The sequence below is a fragment of the Melospiza melodia genome, chromosome 8 (assembly GCF_035770615.1).
Source record: "Melospiza melodia melodia isolate bMelMel2 chromosome 8, bMelMel2.pri, whole genome shotgun sequence".
NCBI lineage: Eukaryota > Metazoa > Chordata > Aves > Passeriformes > Passerellidae > Melospiza > Melospiza melodia.
In genome coordinates this window covers 32,060,995-32,082,932 of record NC_086201.1, presented here as the reverse complement: position 1 = coordinate 32,082,932, position 21,938 = coordinate 32,060,995, and the positions used below count along the sequence as shown (strand labels likewise).

The following is a 21,938-nucleotide window of genomic DNA, read 5'->3' as shown; positions in this document are numbered from 1 at the left end:
AACTTGTCACTATGTTACATTTAAAGTGGTTATTAAAATCATTATGCTATCAACCTGTGAAGTTTGGGCACACCAAATATAGCAACCTGCTTAATTGCTCAGTGTTTTGCAGTGAGTGAAAGAGAGGGAGGTGGGAGCAGAGAGAAAGGTGTGTTTTCAAGGTACCCTAAAAGGCCACTTTTCCTGTGGAGTAAATTATGCATTTGTTGTTCAAAAAGACTTTAGTCTTTAAATATAAAATATTTTATTAGAAATGCAGCTGCCTTCCTGTCTACATGGCTTAGAAATGGTTTTATTAAGATCTTCCAGCAGTGCAGCACAATGCATATTGACATGACTTGGTGGTTCTAGTAGTGTTATTGACACTGGTCTTCTCTTGGGAAATCGGATTAAAATGAACTGGTATTGCCAAAATCACTCTCTAGAATACTTAGGGTCAGGTGTCAAAGTCTAATTTCCCATGGGACTAAAGCTGGAGAAACTCAGCTGAACTTACTTCAGGTTTATATTTGTATAAGGAACAACTTGGTTCTTGGTTAGCATGCTGCTAGAGACTTGGCTGTGAAAAGGCTGAAATGTGATTTGAGGATAAAACAGTAAATTACAACATTGCTAGTGTAACTAAATATAGCAGGCAATGAAAATATAAATTTGGGGTGTGGAAGAAAAAGACAAAAAAACCCAAAACCTTCACCAATTAGTTTTGAAGAGTACATTTACTCCAAAAGGTGTGTTGTCTCCATAAAAGTGAAGAATGAGGAAAGAAAAGTAATTTCTCCAAATACTTTCTAAAGTATTTGATTACTTGATTTCTTTCTGTTTGTCTCCATTTCTTTAAAACTGGGATTATTCTTTTGCTTGTCCTACACAGGTATGATATAGATGCAGAACCCAGCCAGGCTCAGTTGGGATGTGGTAACTTCACAGCACCTGATGGCACTGCATTCAGTGAACTTCACAATCACTGAATTTTCAAGGTGCCTTTCAGTTTTAGTTAAGAACTGGAGGGCAGTCGGTCTTTCTTGCTTACCTGTTATGTTTCTAGACTTTAAAAAAAATGCAGAAAAATTCAGCTGTAAACACTGAAATAATTTACTGGGTATATTTCTACAGTCTGTGGTTGTCATCCATTGCAAATTCTCCTATGTATAAAAAAATCTGAGGAAAAAAAAATAAACTTGATCTTAATTTTCTCAAATATAATTTTATGGAGATTAGTGCATTGAGAAATGTGACTGGAGGTCAGCATCCACTACTTTTTTTTCCTTCTGACTGGCAATTCTTGCTATGTCACAATATGATTCCTTAAGACAAGCATGTACTCTTTAGTAAAAGATGTGAGTTGATTCTTTTCACTACAGGCATTTATTTTTCCTGTAAGACTTTCTAGCAGAGTTGTTGTAATTATCAGTTGTACATTGCCTACAAAGAAATTGGATGTACTAACACATACTCCTTTCTGTGTAGAAGATTTTCACCCTCCTATAAATGTATTATTTAATTTTGGCTTGTCTCAGCTTAGAACTAGTTAGCACATATGTAAAAAAGTTTATTCATATACCCACTCATCCAAACAAATTATTCTGGATACTCTCCCTACTGTGATATGCCCCCATAATTAATTCAAGCACATTTTCAGAAAATTCATGTTCTTATTGGAAGCTAATATGATGTTTGTAGCATAAACATAAATTTCTTTTCCTGGAGTTTCTGTGGTTTCTTGGCATCCCTCTCTTGAAGGCAAATTGTCCTTTACTGTGTGTTTGTACGGTCCTGGTCCAGCAGATGGACCTTCCTGGCATACCATTGTTGCATCAATATAGATGTAAATTATTGTGTTTAAGGAAGTGGCTGAAGTAGGAAACTTTTCCTATGAAATCTCAGACAAAGTCAGCCCACAATGAATTTCAGCATTTGCCTTATGACATCCATTTAAGAAAGCTGATTTGCTTTCTGTGAACAGCTGTCAGAGATAAAACTGGCCCTTTATCTCTCAGCTGATACGAAGCTTCATTCTAATACAAAAACCATATGAATATTATGATTATACGGAAGCACATAACTGAAAAAAAAATTTCTCATCTTCTTTGGAAGGAAGGGAAAAGAAATTCTAGGTTTTGAGAAGTGGGTCTGGTGGAAGAGGTGTCTGTGCTGATGGAAGGGGGTTGGAATGAGATGATGTTTAAGGTCTATTCCAACACAAACCATTTTCTCATTCTAAATTTTGCCATGTTTGTGTTGTTTTCATTAGTCTCAATTTTCATTTATTTTAGTTGTTCAGATTGCACCTAGAAAATCACATAAACTGTTAAAGCCAGCAGGGTTACCTTCCTGTTCCTGTGAAATAAAGGCAGAGTAAAAGGCTGACCTGAGGGAGGAAGGTGGAAGTTGCTTGGGAAGCAACAGGCAGTGCTGCAGTGGAATAAAAGATAGGGCTTTGTTGGTATGGCCTGTTTGGCTATATGGATTTATAAATTCATTGAGGAAAGGTTCAAATCCTCTTCCAAGCTGGTGGTTCAGAGGAGAGTGGCTGGTGTGTTGGTGGGTGGGTGCCTGAGGGTGCTCTGTCTCTGGGTTTCTCAGGGCCCTTTGAAGGCTCATTTCTAGGAATCCTATTATATGTTGAGGCCTGTTGATTTGCAGTGCCATTCTGATTCTCAGGCAGATGTAATTGAATGTAGCATCTCCTGCACTATTTTCTGCCTTTACTCCTTGTGGTGGTGCTCCTTGGAAGTGTTGGGATAAGGGAGAAAGAAAAGGGACAACAAATCATCCATTTCCTTTTGCCAGTAGTTAATTTTATCTTCTCAGGTTTGGCTCCATCAGCTGTAATTTGATTGTCATGCAGCATCTCAAAACCTGTTTGCTTTGGAGTAACAAATGCTCTTACAGTAAACTATTCCTTTAGATTGAGCTTTCAAGGTGCTTGCTCAGCCTCTCTTGAGCTTTGATTATAAATACAAATCCTGAATCAATGTCCAAGGTGAGCAGCAGTTTCTGAAGAGAGAGTGTGGCTGCTGTCTGAGGCAAATAGCCCAAGCTGATTATGTGCATCACTTTGTTCCACTGCACTTGACCCTGACACATTTTGGAGCAGGCAGGTCCTCCTTATTTCATCAGTGCCATAGTTAAAGACAGTGGCCTGTCATCTTGTTCCCTGCTGAGGTCAAACACCTCAAATGGAGGGGGACATCAGCATGATCAGATCTAAATTACTTGCTGCACCAATTTCTAGCTGTGTTGTAGTTTAATATCAAAGCTCCTGGTTTCCTTGCAGGTGTAAAAGACACATGTGGTGTCGGGGGAATGAGGGGAATAAAACGGTGAGGAGTTAAGGTTTCAGCCAGATGATTATTTATCTGAATTTCCAGACCAGGGAGAGCTGGGCAGGCATGGATTGCAGAGCTCTGCCATTTGTTGACTGAATTCACTGGTTTGGAATAGAGTTGTTTTAACAAGATTTTTGAAAGAAGTGTTGGCGATGCAGTAATACAAGCGTCAAGTAATTCAATACGTCTATGGAAACCCAAAATACCTCTTCAGAAATATTTCAGAAAAATATCAGCATTTCAAGACAGTTACATCATTTAAAATAGACTGTGGAGCAAGTTCCATGATCATATTCCATGATTCTTGGTCCACACAGAAATCTGCTGAACAATACCAGTTACAACTTTTTTCTGACTATTGCCTGGTGCTACATTTGCATATGATGTCAAAGTTCCCAAAACTGCAGCTCTTGCCCCAAATATGTAATATCACATTTTAAACAATAAAAGGGGCTGCATTTTGAGTCTTAAGGTTGCCCTCAGAAAGGGCTAAACTCACTTAAGTCTTGTCTTGTTTGCTGTTTTTGTGAGCATCACATTACAGGAGACTATAATTGACCAAAAAGCTGCTCATATGTTAGGACTGGGCAGTCTTACAGAAATCAAATGTTTTGCTCCAGATACTTCCTTCATATCTAGACAAAGAAATCAGCAAAAATTGTTCTTGAAAATGGGAATATCATCTGTAGTTCCCTGAGACTGAGCTTTCACATCTTCACTAACTTCAAGGTCTCAGCTTTCCCCGAGAGATCTGGTTCTAACAGGTTGGATTCTATAATTTAGAAAAAAAAAATCTTCCCAATATAAAAGCCATGCAGACTTCTAAACAGAATTTCGTACATACAGAGCTGAGAAGAAAATGCAAACATTGTAAGTTTGGTAATTCAACACATCCTGTTGATGGAGAGTTTAGAGGGATTTTTTTTTTGCTTTGATGTATTACTGATTTTATCAGCCCTGATCAAATCTGTGATTTATATGCTAAAGAAAGTTAGTATCTGTAGTTCATCAGCACTTTTCTTTCCCTAAGTCAGTCTGTTCTCTTTTATTGAGAAGCTTTTCTTTGCCATTAAAAATGGACTGAATCTGTACTCTGCCAAACAATTGGAATAAGAGGCGGCTGAATGAACAGCCCTTAGTTCTCCCCTGTTACCTGGATATGAATGGCAAGGAAAAAATCAACTTCAATGGGCTTCAGAAAGGTGTGAAATGAGAGAAGAATGATTTCCAGGAGACCTCCTTCTTTGGGTTGGTTTGTGTTTCAGAAAAGCTACCTGAGAGCCCACCCCTGTACAGGCTCTGGGAAGGCAGCTCCTTTCTGTGCTTTAATTAGTGGAAAGGTAAACACTGTTTTCTAGGCAGGTTTTGGCAACTCCTCAGCCTTTCCTTCACACTTGTTTTCAGTTGTCACTCCATAAGAGAGCTGCAGTGTGCTTGGGGCTCTTTTAGAACCTTGACAGAAAAAGTAGCTGATGTCCCAAGCATGGCAATCCTCCGAGCCATGCTGTAGGAAAAGGCTTTTTGCTTTTTGCCTTTCACATCTACCTTAAATAGCTGAATCAAAGGGTAGGGATCTGCTGGGAGCCATTGCTTCAGCACCAGTACATGAGGCTTCATTACTGCCCTTGAATTTTTCCAGGTTCAAATAATTTTTCTAGGTGCTCTTACACTTCATATTTACATATTTTAAATAAGGAAATCTGTTCATCCTGAATATATCACTTATAATCAACTCTTGCTAATATATGTAACTCATACAACCTGGAGTAAGTCCAATCTGAAGTGCAGTCTTTAAAGTGATGTTGAAATGAAATCTGTGAAATTGCTTTTCCATGATGAATGCAGGCATGGATGATTTCTTTTTAAGATCAAGATAAAATTAAGGTTGTTACTTGTGTTCACTCTGCTGTTTTCATACTAGAACCCATGAAAAGAGCACACGGTAATCAACTGTTGGAGTCAGCTCTTGCTTAAGTGTAGCTTTTGCAGTACATCTTTAGTACTGAAATGAATGCAGTACATCTTTCAGGTCTGAAATGAAACCATCTGAAGCAAGTCTCATTTTGTGTGGCATTTAACAAGTGTGAGATGATAATTGCTGTCACTGAAGCATGACTGCTTTTGTAATGAATACTCGCTGCCAGCGGTCAGAGTACGTAGCTCTGTGTGTGTAATGCAACATGCTTTAATCTTAAAATAATTAGTAAATTTGCAGTTGAATTTATTGTTCAATGAAGTTCTATTTCACAGAGGTTCTGCCTTCTACAGTCAAATGATCAATGTTTGCTTTTAATTAGGTAGCACCGGAGAGATCCTTGTACACCTTTTTCTGTAATGGCATTGTGCTTCCAAATAGTTATGTGGATAATCAAACCTGGAGAGCACGGGTTTAAATTGGGTAGTGGAGTGCTGGCCCTGCACATCACGTTTTCTCCCCTGTGCTGTTCAGTCAAATCCATGTTATCTGATTTTTACAGTGGCTCTCTTGTATTTAGGTGGGATTGTTTGACTCCTTCACCTTTCCATTGATCTTGCCCATGGACGATACTGGTGTCACCTTTCTGCTCGTGTATAAGTCAATACCTTCAGCAGTAGATTAAGAGCTACTCCCCTCTGGCTGGGGAAAAAAAAGAAAAATTAAGTACAAGAGGCTGGTTTTGCCTTCTGGTGCTCCTGTGCAGCAGCAGAGCTGGTGGGATGCTCGTCGCTGTGTGCGAGGGCTGCAGGAAAGTTGTCAGCTTTCTCCTGACATTAATAAATGCCAGCATGCATGCCGTGGTCCTCTGTTCAAAAATGCTTCCCCGAAACTCAACCTTAGTGCTGAAACACTAAAATGCAAAATTTAGAAGTACAGATGTGTATCTACATACATAAAATCTTGTGTCACTTTTGGAGAAGGAACAAGACTTGAAAGTCTAAAGTTTTGTCATCATTATATAATCATAGATTTTTTTAACATTATTTTACTGTTTCAGAGGTAGGAACCCAAACCATAACATAGTAATGAATCATAATAACTATTAGTGTAATAAAATATTAAAAAAAACCTGCAACAGAACCTTCTCAATATAAGATAATTGAAGTGAGGAATGAAATCCCCTGTTTTGTAGGACAGAAGTATTATTTATGTTTTTTTTTTTTCAAGAACATTCCTGGCTGTCCTTCTGATGTGGTCAGCTGCCCAAAATAAAGATTGAATCAACTAATACTGGTGTCAGGGAGCTCTGAAATTATGCAAGCAGGCATTTCAATATTAAGAATTTGCATTTTTACCTTGAACTGTTGAACTGTTTTGTCTACTACTTCTCTTTGTGACTCTATTACTTCTAAAAGCTATTTAAAAATGCTTTGTTTAACATTTATTGATATGAAATAGAAAATAGTATGATTAGAATCAGGTAGGGAGGGGAGAAAGTATTTATTAATGGAAAAAGTAAAAGCTGCTAGTAAATATCTTACCTATTTATGAGAGAAAATAGTGTAGGAAAGCTTTTTTAAAAGTCAGTGAACTTGTTCTGTTCTCATTGCCTTTAAAATTAAGTGTGCAAGGTGAAGATTAAAAACTGTATGTTCAGTGGCTGAATTGCTCTTTAAAGCAGAAGTCAAGCACTGGCCCCAGAAAGAGAAAGGACTGAAAACTTTTTGGCTTTTTCCTCCCAATTCTGTAAATCTGAGGAATTGTTTTTCACAGCAGTTAGTTTCATATCCACCTCTCTTGGCAAGGTGCCTCCAGAAAGGAAGCAGTCTCTATGTAGAAAATGTAGGGAATGTATATATACCATTTACAGAATCTTTAAAGGTGAGTCTCCTATGGTTAGTGCTTGACAATTCCTAAAGGAAAATATGTAACCCATCCGTGTCATGCTGTAGCACAGGGCTTTGCCTGTGTTACACCAGGTAGAAATTCTTCCTTCCTTCCTTTCCTGTCAGAAAGACTGAGTTGGCCAAAGAGAGGCTTTCCTTTAATACAGGTAAAAATCAATACTTCAACAGCTTTCTTGAAAAGACTGAACAGAATTATTTTAAACACCCAAAGTGGTGACCACCATCACAGCTTCTCTGTTTGCATCTCTTGCTCTCTTGTGATTATTGAGCTGGAAATCCCAGTTTTCAGTTTGTTTGGGGGTTTTTTTGGGTTTTTTTTTTGCCTTTTTTTTTTTTTTTTTTTTTTTTTTGTGCTGGGGACACAGTAATGAAAAAAAGTTTCAAAAATGTCACAAATTCAGGGTGCAGAAAAAATTATTATAATCAACAGCTGTGTCTCACATTCACAAGGAAAGAGTCCAAATGAAAGCAGGATTCTGCTGAGCATTGATTTTTTCAGCTTCTTTTTGAGGACACAAATTGTCATTCACTGTCTGCTAAAATCCCTGTTTTTCTACTATTGTTGTTAAGGCATTTTTTAAAAGACAAGATTGCTAACAGCTGCAGCACCTGTTAAATTTTCATGTCAACATTAAAGGGATGACTAATTCATTAATCTAGTTTAGATTAGAATGACCTTTTCTTTTCTTTGTATTAAACTCCCTTCCCTGAAAAATTAGTGTTTTTCTCCAGGTCGCTTGTATTGATTACTAGTGCTGGTATTTATTCATAATTAGATGTACAGTAGGCAAGAAAGCCATTTTTTAAAGCTTGATCTAAAGCCTTCTGGTGTTTTTATTTCACTCTCTTTTCATAATAAACCTTATTAAAAGCCTGTAAATAGAGGGAGTGTACTTTCTAAAGAGCTGTAAGAAAATTAAATGGACCCAACTGGCTTTCAGAATTTTGGGCTAACCATATCCAAAGTGGGGTGGCTGATACAGGAGTGCAGTCAGTCATTTTGCTGGGACCTTGGACAGTCTCTATGTGAAAATGCAGCTTTGATCACAGTATCTGCACAAACTCCAGCCAAGAACCAGCTTTGTTCTGATTTTTGATGTTAAAATTACAACTTTCTCTTCAGGAAAGTAATTATTTCTTTTTTATCCCCCCTTTCCTCTTTTTTTTTTCTTTTTTTTTTTTTTTTTTTTTTTTGATGTTACATGAGACAGACTCGAGCAGCCAAATATTAGAAAGATTAGAAAGAAGCAATTTGGCTTAGAAAGAACTCTATAGATTGTGGAGGGTGACAGGAGCTGTCAGTATTGATTTTCTGCCACTTTCCTGTTTGACCTTTTGGATTGCAGCGGGCGCTCTTAAGAGGATTTAGCTTGTACCAAATTAAAGATATCACAGAACAATTGCTGACTCATATTGTGGAAGCTGGCTGAGCTCTGCTGCCATCAGTGCAGGGCCATGGTCATTACTTGATTTAATGTGCTCTTGTGGATCAAGTTGTTTGCAAAGCTGCTTATGAAAACAAGGTTGATGATGATAAATGAAGTTGCCACCTGCTTTGTTCTCACACACATGCATGTGTGTATTTAAACATACTGTTGTAGGCTTCTGCATGTGAAATTTGACATGCAAACCAATGAAAATATACATCAAAAACTCAGATAAAACAGTGCTTTAAATATGCATATATAAAAGTGTCATTTGCGTTGTTGAGGATGAAATTGAGACAAAAAACCCCAAGTGCTTTGTCTTCATGTTACACCTCCTGGCAGCAACTTGACACAAAACTTCAATGTGAGCATCCTCCTCTGAGTACCTTCCACCCTGTTTGGAGGAAATAGATTGCTTGTCTGGAGTAGTTCAAATACTTTAATCTCATTTAATATTCATGAAGCATTTTGCTATATGATGGAATTCAGTTTGTGGAAATAGTTATTTTTTCGCTGGATGCCCAAAATACATAGAATGAATGTGGAAAATAAACAGGTGAATTCTTTTTAGTTGTTAGGACAATTCTAAGAAGCAACATGTTAGTATGCAGGTTTTTGTTTGGTAAACTGTGCACTAGATTAATGTATTTTAAAATAGCACAGGAATATTGATCTGGAAGAGCTATCTGTGCTGAGTGTTTCTTTTAAAAACCAAATTAAAGTGGTTATTTGTATTCAATCTGCTATTTTCATACTAAAACCCATGAAAAGACCTCATGGTAATCAGCTGTAGGAGTCAGCTATTGCAGAAATGTGGCTTTTGCAGTACATCCTGCCCTGCGTGTGTGCATCTTAATGTATACGCGAAATGGCAAACCCATGTCAGCCTCAATTAACAGAGAGGCAAAGAACTCAGGAGTTTATGTATATTTCAATAAAGTAGGGTCTAATGGAAAAGAAAAACAGGCTACGCTCTGAGGATGCTGCTCATTAATATTGTAGGGTCCACAGCTGAGTCTCAAGCCCAGAGGAAGTCAGCCTGTGCTGCAGTTGCTCTGCTCTGCTGAAGAACCAAGTCTAAGATCCTTTAAGCTTTGGGCATACATGTATTTTTGTCCACTCACTGTTTTCAGTAGGCAGTGCTAAGCTCTGTATCCAGGCTGTCAGGTTGTTCCTTTTATAAATAGCCATATTGTGTTGATATAAAACGTTGTTGGTTTACTACTGACTGTGGCTGAGCTGGAGTACTGTTCGTGTGACTCCTGTGTCAGCCTCCATGCAGGGGGATACAGCACGGGTAAATGAAGGTGGTACACACTGTAATCTTATCCCCCAACGAGCTGCAGCTGAAGCAATTACCAAAGATTAGGATGTTAACAGGCCACAGCTGTAGCCAATAAGAAGAGTGTCATAGAAGAGTGGATTGGTGGGAACTGGAGTCAGCTGGCTGCTGTGAGGATGAGGAAGAGTCAGTGCCTAGAGGAGCTGGCTATGAGAATCAAAGGAGGTAGGAAACTCTGGCAATATGGAACCTTTGCAGTGTAATGACAATAGAACTGTTGCATTATATATGACAACACAGATACTCTTGCTTTGTAACAAAGATGGTGATGAGGTTTAGAAATGCTAATTTTGCATACATTCCACTGATGAGTCCTGCTGTGCATCCAAGCAGTTTCCATGGTGTGGGGCATTTGTCTGCTGTTTGTTTCTTCAAGGCAACTGGAGTTTATTTTGACTAAAAAGAGAGAACTTTTGATGTGGCAGGTGTGGCTTAGGGCCAAGGAAGAACTGAATAATGCAAGGATATGAAGTGTTTGTTTGCAATAAATTGTTTTCTGTTACCAAATGCCTTGAGCTCACCACCAGTGCTGGCATCTCCTCTGTATGCATTTGTGTCTGGTGTGTTGAGCCATCCTTTCTCCCTTCCAGTCTCTTTTTCTACTTCTGTCAGAGAATCCTTGAGCTTGTGGTCATGCTGCTGTAACTGCTGAGCAGTTCACAGCCATTTAGCAAGTTCTTTGTGAAAATTGGAAAATAAAGATCTTAGGATCTGGAGTTTTATGGAGACCTAAAAGAGCAGAGTTTTTTTTTCCTATAGAGCACATGGTATTAGGAGGCCTTGATTTTAGTTTTTTGATAACTTTAATAATTTCTTTTGGACCTTTTGCTTTTGTTGTTGGCTTTGATTTCCCCTGTAAAAGGTTGGTTGCTCTTGGCCATCTCTCTCAGCTGTTCCACATCTCATACAACCTCCCTGTTGTTTGCTTTGGCATGGTGACAATGGAACTTAACTGGTTATATGAATTGATTCAGATTTTAAGAAAAACTTTTTCCCCTATTTTTAACCTAGATCATCTTGCTGGTTTATTTAGTTCAATGTGTGCTCCTGCAATCAAGTGTGCTGGCACTGAGCAGGAGTAGCCAGGCACAAAGAAGAGGAGGAGGTACCTGTAGAGTACCACTTCAGTTTCTGGTGACTCTGAAACTGTCTTTTTTTACCCTGTTCAGAGTCCCTAAAGCAAAAGGAATCTGTGGGCACTTCTCTAATGGAAATGATCAGCAAGGTACATGGAATATTTGGAGTTTCAGACTGGACCTGATAGGTTTTGCAATGTCCCGGTGTCTGGGAAAAGCCGACACGAGTGGATTAGCTCTGGTCACAGAGGGTTTGTGGTTTAGCATCTCCTCCTTTAATAGCTGGTCTGAGCCCTGCAGTGTGTGACAGATTGGCAGAAATAGTCCCTCAGACTTTACTCAGATCTCAGGCTCTAGTCTGGTCCTGAGCTTTTGTCAGTGTGTATTGAAAATGTATTTAAAACCCAATTTCGTTGGCTGACAGCGTGACAAGATGTCATTCCCTGCATTTTTGCACAACTTCAGGGACTTTTTTGACAGTGTTCAGTGCAGAAAAACAGGACAGGACAGTGTGACTCAGGGTGAGTCTAAATGCATCATTTATGCTAACATGTGAGCTTTAGTGGGATATTTTTGAGGAAGCTTTGGCTATTTTGTGGATGCAGCTCATTTTCCCTGCACTTGTCAGAATGTAGTTAATGATCAGTGCTCAATGATCATGGGCACTGCTCCATCTCCCTGCATTGTCTCCTACTGCTGGCACCAAAGCCACTCCCAGCATGGCCACAGTGCTGGTACTTTTTTAAGGGTCTCCTTGGAAGTGTCATTGGTGGCAGTGGCCAGTCATTTTTAGGTATTTTCTATCAGTTTGTGTACGCCTACGGGATGTCAGGCACTGGAGTTTGGCTGTCCTTGTGGCAGGGCTGGCTGCTATTGAATGCTTGCCTGAGTAGTAGACAGCAAATAGATCAATCAAAATGCTATTTTATGCCTTTTCTGTTTCTCACACTGTCAGCTGCAGAAGTGTTGGCCTAACCATGTATCTTGACACGCGGCTGTACCACAGACCTTTATATTCTCCTAGTTTGCTAATACAAAAATGAAAAGTATCAAATCAACTCAAATTTTTTTCTTCTTCCCTGTGGCCGGAAGGTGGAGTCAACTTCTTGTTTTTAGGCATGTATGAACCTTAGGTGGTATTTCCTCTTAAGCCTCCATTGTCTTTCTCTTTTACTGAAATTTTTGACTATCAGCTATCTGGCCATATGGCCTCAAGTCTTCAAACTGAAGTATTAGCATTGACATAAAATAGCTATTTTCATGAATTGCATCTATTCAAACAAGTTCTCATACAGGTGAGGGTGATAAATGCTTAGTTTGCCATTTGTTTCTTACACAGAGTCAGACAAACTCATTAAAACTCACTGGGAACAGATATTTCCCATGAGTTGTTAGCTGCTGTATTTAGCATGTAGGCAGCTGCTACAGCAGCAGCTGCACTTCCTCCAATATCCTTTCATTTCTTCTTTTTTTTATTTTTTCAACCTGAGATGATTGAGATGTTTGCAATATTTTTTATTGTGTTTTCAGAGGGAAGGAAGAGCCGGCCCATCTCATCTCAAAGCTGCTGTGTCTCAGGCTGCCACAAGGTCACTCCTAATTTAGCTAGCACAGATCCGCCCGGGTAAATCAGGACCCCTGCAGGGCTCTTCTCATTGTTTGGCAGCTTAAAAAACAATCTCAGGAATGAAAGAACAGGATCTTCAAAATCTCTTTGTGTATTTGCAAAGCACACTTCTTACAGTCTCATTTCTCTTTGCCGAGGTAGTGTTGCTGCCTTTTCACTTAGACCAATGTCCTCATCACGCTCAAATACTGATTGTGAATAGGATTTTGAATCAACTCAAGAGTAGAATAAATCTTTAGAAGGATTTTTTTCAAGGACTGTTCTCTATGGCAAATTTAAACTTAATCCCATTTCCCATTAGGGCAAACTTTTTCACTGGGCTTCTGAGCAAAAAGAACTATTTGCATTATTTAATGATGCCAAAAGGAGTGATGCTTTTTTTTCCCTTTTTTTTTTTGTTTTTTTTTTTTTTTTTCTTTTAGATGGAGTGTTCTTCTGGCTGTGATAACACTGAGAGGATTAATTTTAGGAAAATAAATATTTATTGCATCATAACACAAATCTTAAGCTCGTACATATTCATAACTAGACAACTGGAGGCGATCAGGAGAGTAATTCCTAGTGGGCTTTGGGGTTTGATGTTGTGGGACTTTTTTTTTAACTAGAAGTTCCAAGCCTGTACCATGTATTGTGTTTAATACCCAGATGCCTGTGTAGGATGTGGTTCTTTCCAGTGGGATGAACCCATACAGACCATCAGCTCTGTGTCTCAGTGGCTGGGCAGGGAATGTATGAACCTGTGCTCATGGCACACACCGTAGGGCCAGCCCTGATGGATCCCCAAAGCTGGAGAAAGACAGTAAATTTGCATGGAAAGACTTAATGGTCTGGAAAGCAATAATAAAATAGAACCACAAAAAGGGTCTGTAAAGAAAAGTCACTGAGCCTTCAGCAGGGATTCCCAGGAGTGCTGAGTTCAGTGGGGCTCCATCCATCGCTCCCAACTATTTTATTTTGTCTATGAAAACATCATTGATTAAATGTAAAATATCACTTGAAATGCCCTCAATAGGAGAAATGTAATGCTTGCATTTTTGAGAAGTTGTTTTGTATTTTAAGAACGATATATCAGATTTTTTTAAAAGGAGAACACATTGCAGTTTTAACCAGTCACGGAGAAATTGTATTCTTCAAGGGAATGAAATGAGACAGAAACATCTTTATTTCAATTCATGCATTATATTAATTTTGGCTTTCTTTAAAAACAAAAACTTAAAAAAATATAAGAGAAATATAAGAAAAAATTGTTTTGAAAGCTTAGTAAGAGAAAAAAATCGCTACATGCTAAAAATCTTGTAGAAAAGAAAATTATTACACTCAAGCATGACAAGCCAAATCGAGGAAAGCTGAATGCAATAGTCACCAAGAACTCTCATCCTGAGAATATAATTATGCAAAATTTCAGGTGTGAGCTGTACCCTAGGACAATCACATGCTCCAAATTAAATCTATTTAGTATGGGGTCAAATTTTCTGTTTCCCTGATGCCTTGCCCAACTGGCAATTTTTCCTAGACCAAAAACTAACTTCACCAGCTCATTAGAGCTCGAAGAGCTCTAGAGCAACTTTTTAATACAAATTAATAGCAGCCAGTCAATTGGCAGTCAGTTAACCTATGGGAAAATAAAGAAACAACTTGCCTTTAGCCCTGTCCTTTGCCCTTCCTCAGGGCAAAGGGAATGAAAAATGAAAAATGTGGTCGTAACCCTTGGGTTGAGGGCTGCCAGGCACAAGCACTGACATCTGTTCCAGCACTTGGTGTTTGGGCTCAGGAGGGGCTTTCAGCCCATCTCCAGGGCTGTGAGCTCTGCAGGGTTCAAGGGCACTCACTCCACCCAGTTCAGTGTGCCAATGGAAGAATCAGAGGAACTTGATTTTCCCAAGGAGTGTAATTATGTTAGACACTCACCTGTCAATTGGATTAAGTCAAGTAGCTGTGAAAAATCTTCAGACATCTACGTGCCTCCTACAAGGAAATTAAAAGCCAAAATGTTTTAAATCCCAGGGTGTTTTGAAATCAAAATTCTGCTCTAGTTCAAGTAAGTGACTGGACTATTTAATGGAGAGGAGTAAAGGAGATGAATACCAGGCTGCTTCTTCCCGTGCTTATCATTCAGCAGTGATGAACATTCAGTGAAGATGATATCTAGAGCTAAACCATCTCTTTCCTTTCCATAGCAAAGCCTCCTTCAGTTCCACTCTGTCAAAAGATTAGATGGTAGAGATGTGGTTGCTAAATTTCTCTTCCACATAACTAGACCTGTGTTTTTCCATAAGCACTGATAAAGAGCTCCTTCTTAGTACAGCCTCCCAGGCACAAGTGTGTGGCCAGCACTCTCACTTTGCAAGGGCCTGCTCTGCCTGAAAGTAGGTTTTACAAAGCACCAGAATAAATAAATAATTCTACAGGCCTCTGCCCACCAGTTAGTTTTAATGGCAGAAAAACCCAATCAAGTGATTTTATGAGTCCCAGTTAAAAGTAATTATGCACTATAAGTGCTTTAAGTGAGTAAATGAGACAGGCAAATCTGGTAACGAATTGCTGCCTCAAATGTGAGCTTCCTTTGCAGTAAATTCAGTCTCACCATGGCAGGGCAGTGTTGTGCACTGAGTCCAGCCCTGGCCCTGCTCTCATCTGTCTCACTCCATTTGGAGCAGGGGCTGTGGGATTCAGCTCTTGGCATTGGGAGGTGTGTGCCTGGCAAATGTGGTGTTGCAAAATCAGGATGACTTTAGCAAGCAAACAGCACTAATGGGAATAAATTTTGCTGTTTCATTCTAATTTCACTGTGTTATTTATCCCAATGCTGGGGTGTTTACCCAAACATGAAGTGCTGTCTGTGTGTTTATTGGGAAGCTGAGAAATCATAAGTTTTATAACAATTTGCACGCCTCCAATAGCGTTTTCAAGTGTGCATTTTCAGCAGAATACTGATGAGCTCTCCTGTATGTGATAAGTGTTTTGGTTGGAACTGGGTGTCTGCAGGTTGTCTTGAGGCAAAAATCCAAGGTAGTGTGGGGTTTATTCAGCCTCTGATGTTCAATTAATATTAAGTACCACTCCTTCCTTGGGCCCATCCCCATCCAGTGCAGTGGGGTCACTGCTGGAAACACCTTTGCCCAAAAGCAGAATGTCAAAAGGGATCAAGGCAGTGCTGTTTGTGGCCTTGTGAGCTGCAGTTTGCTATCACCTCCTAAAACTAATGGCAAAGTTTCAGCTAAGGTAATCAAAAAGACTTGAGGATTTTCATGGTAATTATTTTCCCAGACAGCTGTCAGTCTCCTTCCTGAAACTCCCTCTGCACTGCTTGGAGATGAATTTGTCAGGATCAATGAATAATTTGATCCATGTCTCTAACTGCATTTTGCTTTGGTCTCCCCACCTTGATAAGGACAAGAACCTTAGAAATAATTAGATTTGTTACTAGACTGTACTAATATTATTAATGTACTCTATTTTTTTATTTATTCCTTCAAGTACGTCAGTGGGTGATGGATAGACTGCTTACATGAGGAAAGAAAGTGCTATGCAAAGATATTAAAAAAATTCTGTATACCAAGTAATACCAAGATTGATAGCAGAGGAGATGTTAGTAAGTTGTACCTTTTATTCCTCTGCTGTCTTTATAATACTAAGTAAATCTGCTGTCTTTATAATACTAAGTAAATCTACCATAAATTAAGGAATCTTTTGTTAATTGTGCTCATGGATGTCACAGTTAATTAACTATAGGAAAGTGTGCTCTTAAATTGTGGCTGATTTTTTTTTTGTAACAATATATTTTTATAAATATAAATATAGCTAATGCAGAGTTTTGTCAAATCAAGAGTATCAGTTTGTTGTTTTTTTTTTGTTTTTGGGTTTTTTTTTGGAAATGTCTAAACAACAATTTTGCTCTTTTGTTTAGTTATTGTAACAGGAAAAAATGCTTAAAGTATTTTTTGTGAAACAAGGTTACACTGGAACATCTGTCAGGTGTAATGGGCTCTAATCCAGAGGATCAGACCAGAGCAGCCTAATCCTCTCTGGGATGACTATACCAGTAAATTATCCTGAAGAAGGGCTTTATTTCTGTAATACATTTTGCTTTGCACTGACTGCAGGCCTGACCCTTTTAAGTCTACAGTAAATGCAGAACAGCCTACTGCAATAAAAGGAGCTCACATTTATTGTAAAGTAAGAATATTCACACTAGTAATCACCATGGAATAGATAACGTATTATAATTTCACATTCTTCCCTTTTTTGTGTCTAGCTGACCTTTCTGCAGATAGTAAAGTGTGAGCCTGAAGTGCACTCCATAAAAATATCCCCATGGCTGAGGCATCCAGTGAGCTCTCCAAAGTTATCTGTGTAGAGTTCAGCACTCCTGTAGCATTCTTTCTCTCTTTCTCTCTTTCTCTCTTTCTCTCTTTCTCTCTTTCTCTCTTTCTCTCTTTCTCTCTTCTCTCTCTTTCTCTCTCTTCTCTCTTTCTCTCTCTTTCTCTCTTTCTCTCTTTCTCTCTTTCTCTCTTTCTCTCTTTCTCTCTTTCTCTCTTTCTCTCTTTCTCTCTTTCTCTCTTTCTCTCTTTCTCTCTTTCTCTCTTTCTCTCTTTCTCTCTTTCTCTCTTTCTCTCTTTCTCTCTTTCTCTCTTTCTCTCTTTCTCTCTCTCTTTCTCTCTCTCTCTCTCTCTCTCCTGTAATGGGAGCACAAAGTCCAGTCTGGTTTGTGACAGCCCTCTGTGAATAAAGCCTGCTTTTAATCCAATTTATCAGATGTTTGCAGTGGCATTTGCATAGGCTTAAGGCTTTGGAGGATGGAGAAGATGGATTTAGAGAAATAAAGCTAGCTGATAGATGGGATCACTTATTAGAGATCTTTCATATAAATTATGAAAAATAGCTACAGTGAATTATAGCTGTAGGCTTTCAGATAATAAGCCTTTCAGGAAAAAAATAATGAAACTAAGTGACACTCAGTTCTGAGTTTTATTACCAGGCTGAATCGTAATTCAGAATTCTTTTAAAACTTTCAGGACGGTTTGCAAATCTTGATGAAAATGAAACTAAGCTTGATCATATCTAACCAGTTTGAGATTTTTGGCTGCTACTTTACTCCAGGAATATTCCTCTCCAGTAAGTTTCCAGGTTATTTCTGTCTGCAGTCCATTGCCTGCTGCTCTCAAGGTCCAGGGACTGTAATTTGTTACTGTCACTTTTTGGGCAGTTATCCCTCATCAATATGAGCAGGGACAGGGAAAGCCTCCTCTGCCAAGGCAGCACTCCTTGCAAAATGGACAGGAACAGCCTGGCAGGCAAAGAGCAGCAGCCTCTGTTCTCCTGTTTCCAGCTTCTGCTTGATGCCTCAGGTTTCAGCTTTTATATTTTCATATTCTCTGCTGCTTTAGTGTGTAGTTCTGAGCTCCATATTAGGGGATGGTGAGCTCTCCTCACACAGCAGGGAGACAAAACAATTCCTTCTCCAGCTGGGGACTAAGGACAAATGACCCAAATCTCAGGCCTGAGAGCATAAACAATGGGGACTGAAGAGATAAAAACAAGCAGGATGGGACTTCATAACCTAAAGCTGGAATTGGACAATTAAATCTTAATATGGAAATAGACCAGAACTTATAAAAGGGAGAGACCCCATGACCAGTTGTCCATTTTGTGACCATTTTGGTTCATCTTGGGTGCAGCCCTGGCTGGGCTCTTGTGCTGCCCAAGGTGCATCCATTGAGGCCTTTTAATAAATCCCTGCTTTATTCTTTAACTCTGCCTAGTCTCAGTTCCAGGTCAGCCTGCACAAGGCATCACGCCCATCCTTGAAACCCGACTTTCCCCACTCCCAGTGACTCTGGGCTTTGCTCACTGCCAGCAGCAGGAGCAGTGGGCTCAGTCCCAGCCTGGCCCAGGGGATCCCAGTGACAGAGAATCTCCTGAACACCATCCTTCAAGGGTGTTCTTAAGGGGCTTTTTGTGTGTGTGCATGTGAAATGTAACAGGCTGAAGTCTTGAGCTTTGTCTTTCTGCCCCTGGAGAAATGGGGAAATTTAAAAATTGGATGAAGTTTAGTATCTGCATAGGAACATCTGCCAGCAAAATATTATACAGCAGCAAAGGATGTGGATGATAAAGGAGTTGTATAAACGTGTTTAGTGCTGTGTCATGATTTTAAAAAAATCTGAAAGGGAGAGAGTAGAAAACAGAGACTAAGAGAGGATTAGTGCATGGCGCTGTGTGTAGCATATTCTTGGATCTTTTGGAGACTGTGGAAAGAACAAGCAGAGGTGATCAAGTGTAAGGAATTCATGAGTAAAGCAGAACTAAGTCCTTCAGGGAGCAATACCTGAGAGAAGGTGTGCTAGGGCTCCATGCACTTAACAATGACCCAGTCAAAGGGAATAAGAGCTAAGTGTTGATGACTTTTTCCAATATGCAACAGCTGAAACCAGCAGAATGCAGGTGCAGAGCAAAGGGAGTGATGCTGAGAGTCACTTTCCTTGGTTGTACAGATCAAAATCTTGCGCAGATTTAAAATGTTGAGCCAATACAGCCATTCATATGTTCCCAAGGTCAGGTACTTCTGGTTCTTGTCATTTAAAAGTCCCTTTTACATGCATGATTGAGCCCCATTATTGTGTTCCACCCCATCTACTTGCATTTAATTTAGGTCTGTTGCCATTCTTCACTTACCTTTGGAAATTTGATGTACTATTGTAATGTAAATTAACCCTGTGCCCCAAAAAAACCCCAGCTGAAGGAATTTAGTGATAGAAACCCCAAGATCCTTTGCAGTAAAGTTTTCCATGGATTTGCACTATCCCAGCCTCATTAATATGCATTGGCATGCCAAATGTAATTGCGTTCAGGTTAGGTTTTGCTATGAAAAAAGTATATTTTTTTTCAAAAATGGTGCTTTAAGTCAAGGACATCACCACTGAAGTTACATAACTTTATTCAAGGTATTTCAGAACATTAGTAACTCTTACAAAAGCTTGCTTGAGGTTAACCAACAGCATGGTGTAAGATCTTGATGAAAAATTATTCTTCAATTCACTGTTCTTGTCTTAGGATTCATCACATTGACTCTCCATATATATACATATATAGATATAGATATATAGATATATATATGATGTAGTATTCCAGAGTTCTGGTAATTCCCACGAATGCAGATTTTTCTTTTTCATGTTTTAATAAACACAAATTAGGTGTCCTCCCTTTGTAGACTGCAAGAATTACTTTTAAAGTGTTTCAAGGAAGTGTTATCTCCTTAGGGTCTCCATGCTATTTCCACTGCTTTTCATACATAGCATCCTGGTAATACCTGAAGTGGTAGAAAACCTGTATTTTTTGCTAGTTGATACCAAGAGCTAAATACAGAGTTTTCAGGTGAAATTTCCATTGTGCATAAATGGTATTTTCAAGTGAGTAAAGTATTGCTGTTTCTTGAAATAAAATGCTAACTCGGTTTGGGTTTAAATGGAGCAGATTTTGTGAAACACCACTGTAGAAAAGTGTTAGGAATGTGTGAATTTGTCATGTGTCAGCCAATATTCAAAACACCACTCTGAAGTGACTTGTGCAATTCTATTAATGGACAAAATTTTGGTGAGGGAGTACTTCAGTTTGGGTATGAATCAACAGTGTTTGCTAGCAGTCCAATCATGCTGAATTATAGTTAAAGTGCTACTTTAAATAATAAGTACTTTCTGGATATAATTTTAATTTTATGACTACTGTTCCTCTCTCTCTCGAATAAACAGCATTGTTATAAAAATATTCTAATCTGATAAACATAAATTTTCCATTTCAAAGTCCCCAAAATACATTGGAAGTATATGAGTCGTCAGCTGTGAAAACTGCAACCAAATGCAGTCTTTTTCCCCAAATAACTCAATTTTGGATGTTCTGATTACAAGATTGTAAAGTAGGTGTTACAATATCTACCTGAACCAAAGAATTCACAGTGAAGAAACTCTGAGAAACAAATCCAAGGGGGTTATTCTGTTAAACAGTGTTTGACATGTTTGGGATTTTGGCCTGAGATTCCATCATGACACTGAGGTTACACGTGCTCAGTGTTCAGCTGGTATTACACTAATCTGACATGACAGACCATTTCCATGCTCTTTCACAACAGGCCCCCATTACCACCAATGCATTTAGGGAATTAAAAAGCCTGGTATGTAATTTTCTCATAAATGGTAAGCAGAGTTGTATGTGGTGCATTGGCTGATGTATGGTAAAGAGTGTGTGTGTGTCCTGATATGGGATGGCAAACCCAAAGGGATGAAGATATTAATTACATCTCAGCTGTGAAAGTGTTCCTCATGTTTCATATCTACAGGCATTCAAGAAGGACCTAGTAATTTCTTGAATTTTGTTGGGTTTCTTTTATTATTTTTGTTTTAGTAAGCTAAACTTTCTTGTAAAAACCTTATAACTAAATTATTGCCATTTGTATCTTCATGCTTATTGGGTAAATTACTGAGGAGTGAGGCTTGGATCAAAATGAACTTGAAAATAGCCTTCAGCATGATAAATATTTGTATTTAAATAGGACCCAGGGAAATCCTTCAGGCCTCTGACAGAGCCCTGAAGGGGAGCTGGCAACTCTATAGCAAACTGAAGTGTGCAAATGTTCATCCTCACAGCAGATCCAGTAAATATGTGCAGTGTAACACAGCAAATATGGGAAGGCTTTTAGTTACAGAGGTGTGTAAATGTTTACAAATATGATTAACTGCAGAGCCCAAAATCCATTGGCAGCATCAAAGGCAAAACTAAAATTACTTTTTCCTGCCCCCCTCCAGGATTATGCTGAAAAGAAAAACACGATAGCAAAAGCTCTGGAAGATCTGAAAGCCAACTTCTACTGTGAACTCTGTGACAAGCAGTACTATAAACACCAGGAGTTTGACAATCACATCAACTCTTATGATCATGCTCACAAGCAGGTAAGGGAAATCTGCTCACTGCTTCAGCTTAGGAATAATGAAATAAAATGTCCTTCATACAGGCTGGGAAATCATATTTGATTACAATTGCAGATTCTGGAAAGCAAAATACACTGTTTTCTCAGAAACAAATCTTACTGTGGAGATTTTACAGTCAAAAAATTCTGAGGTGGGAAGAAAAAGAAATTTGAACAGTTTAATATTGAAGAGGAGCAGGGCAGGAAATGGTGAATAACAGTGAATAATATGATTAGAATTGTAAATGTACAGTTTCCCTCTTACCAGTTTAATTTTTCAGGTAAATGCTGTGGTATACTTCAAATGTGACTTACTGGGGAAATATTTGTTGCAACAGATGTGCATAAGAAAC

General features: G+C 38.8%; 1 protein-coding gene across 1 annotated transcript in view; it reads left to right on the top strand.

Moving 5' to 3' along the window:
• ZNF804A (zinc finger protein 804A) overlaps positions 1-21,938 on the top strand; it is a 146,398-nt gene that overhangs the window by 90,745 nt on the left and 33,715 nt on the right. The window contains exon 2 of the mRNA XM_063162562.1: positions 21,425-21,568. Coding sequence (XP_063018632.1) covers positions 21,425-21,568 — 144 coding nt within the window. The remainder of the gene's footprint in view (positions 1-21,424; positions 21,569-21,938) is intronic.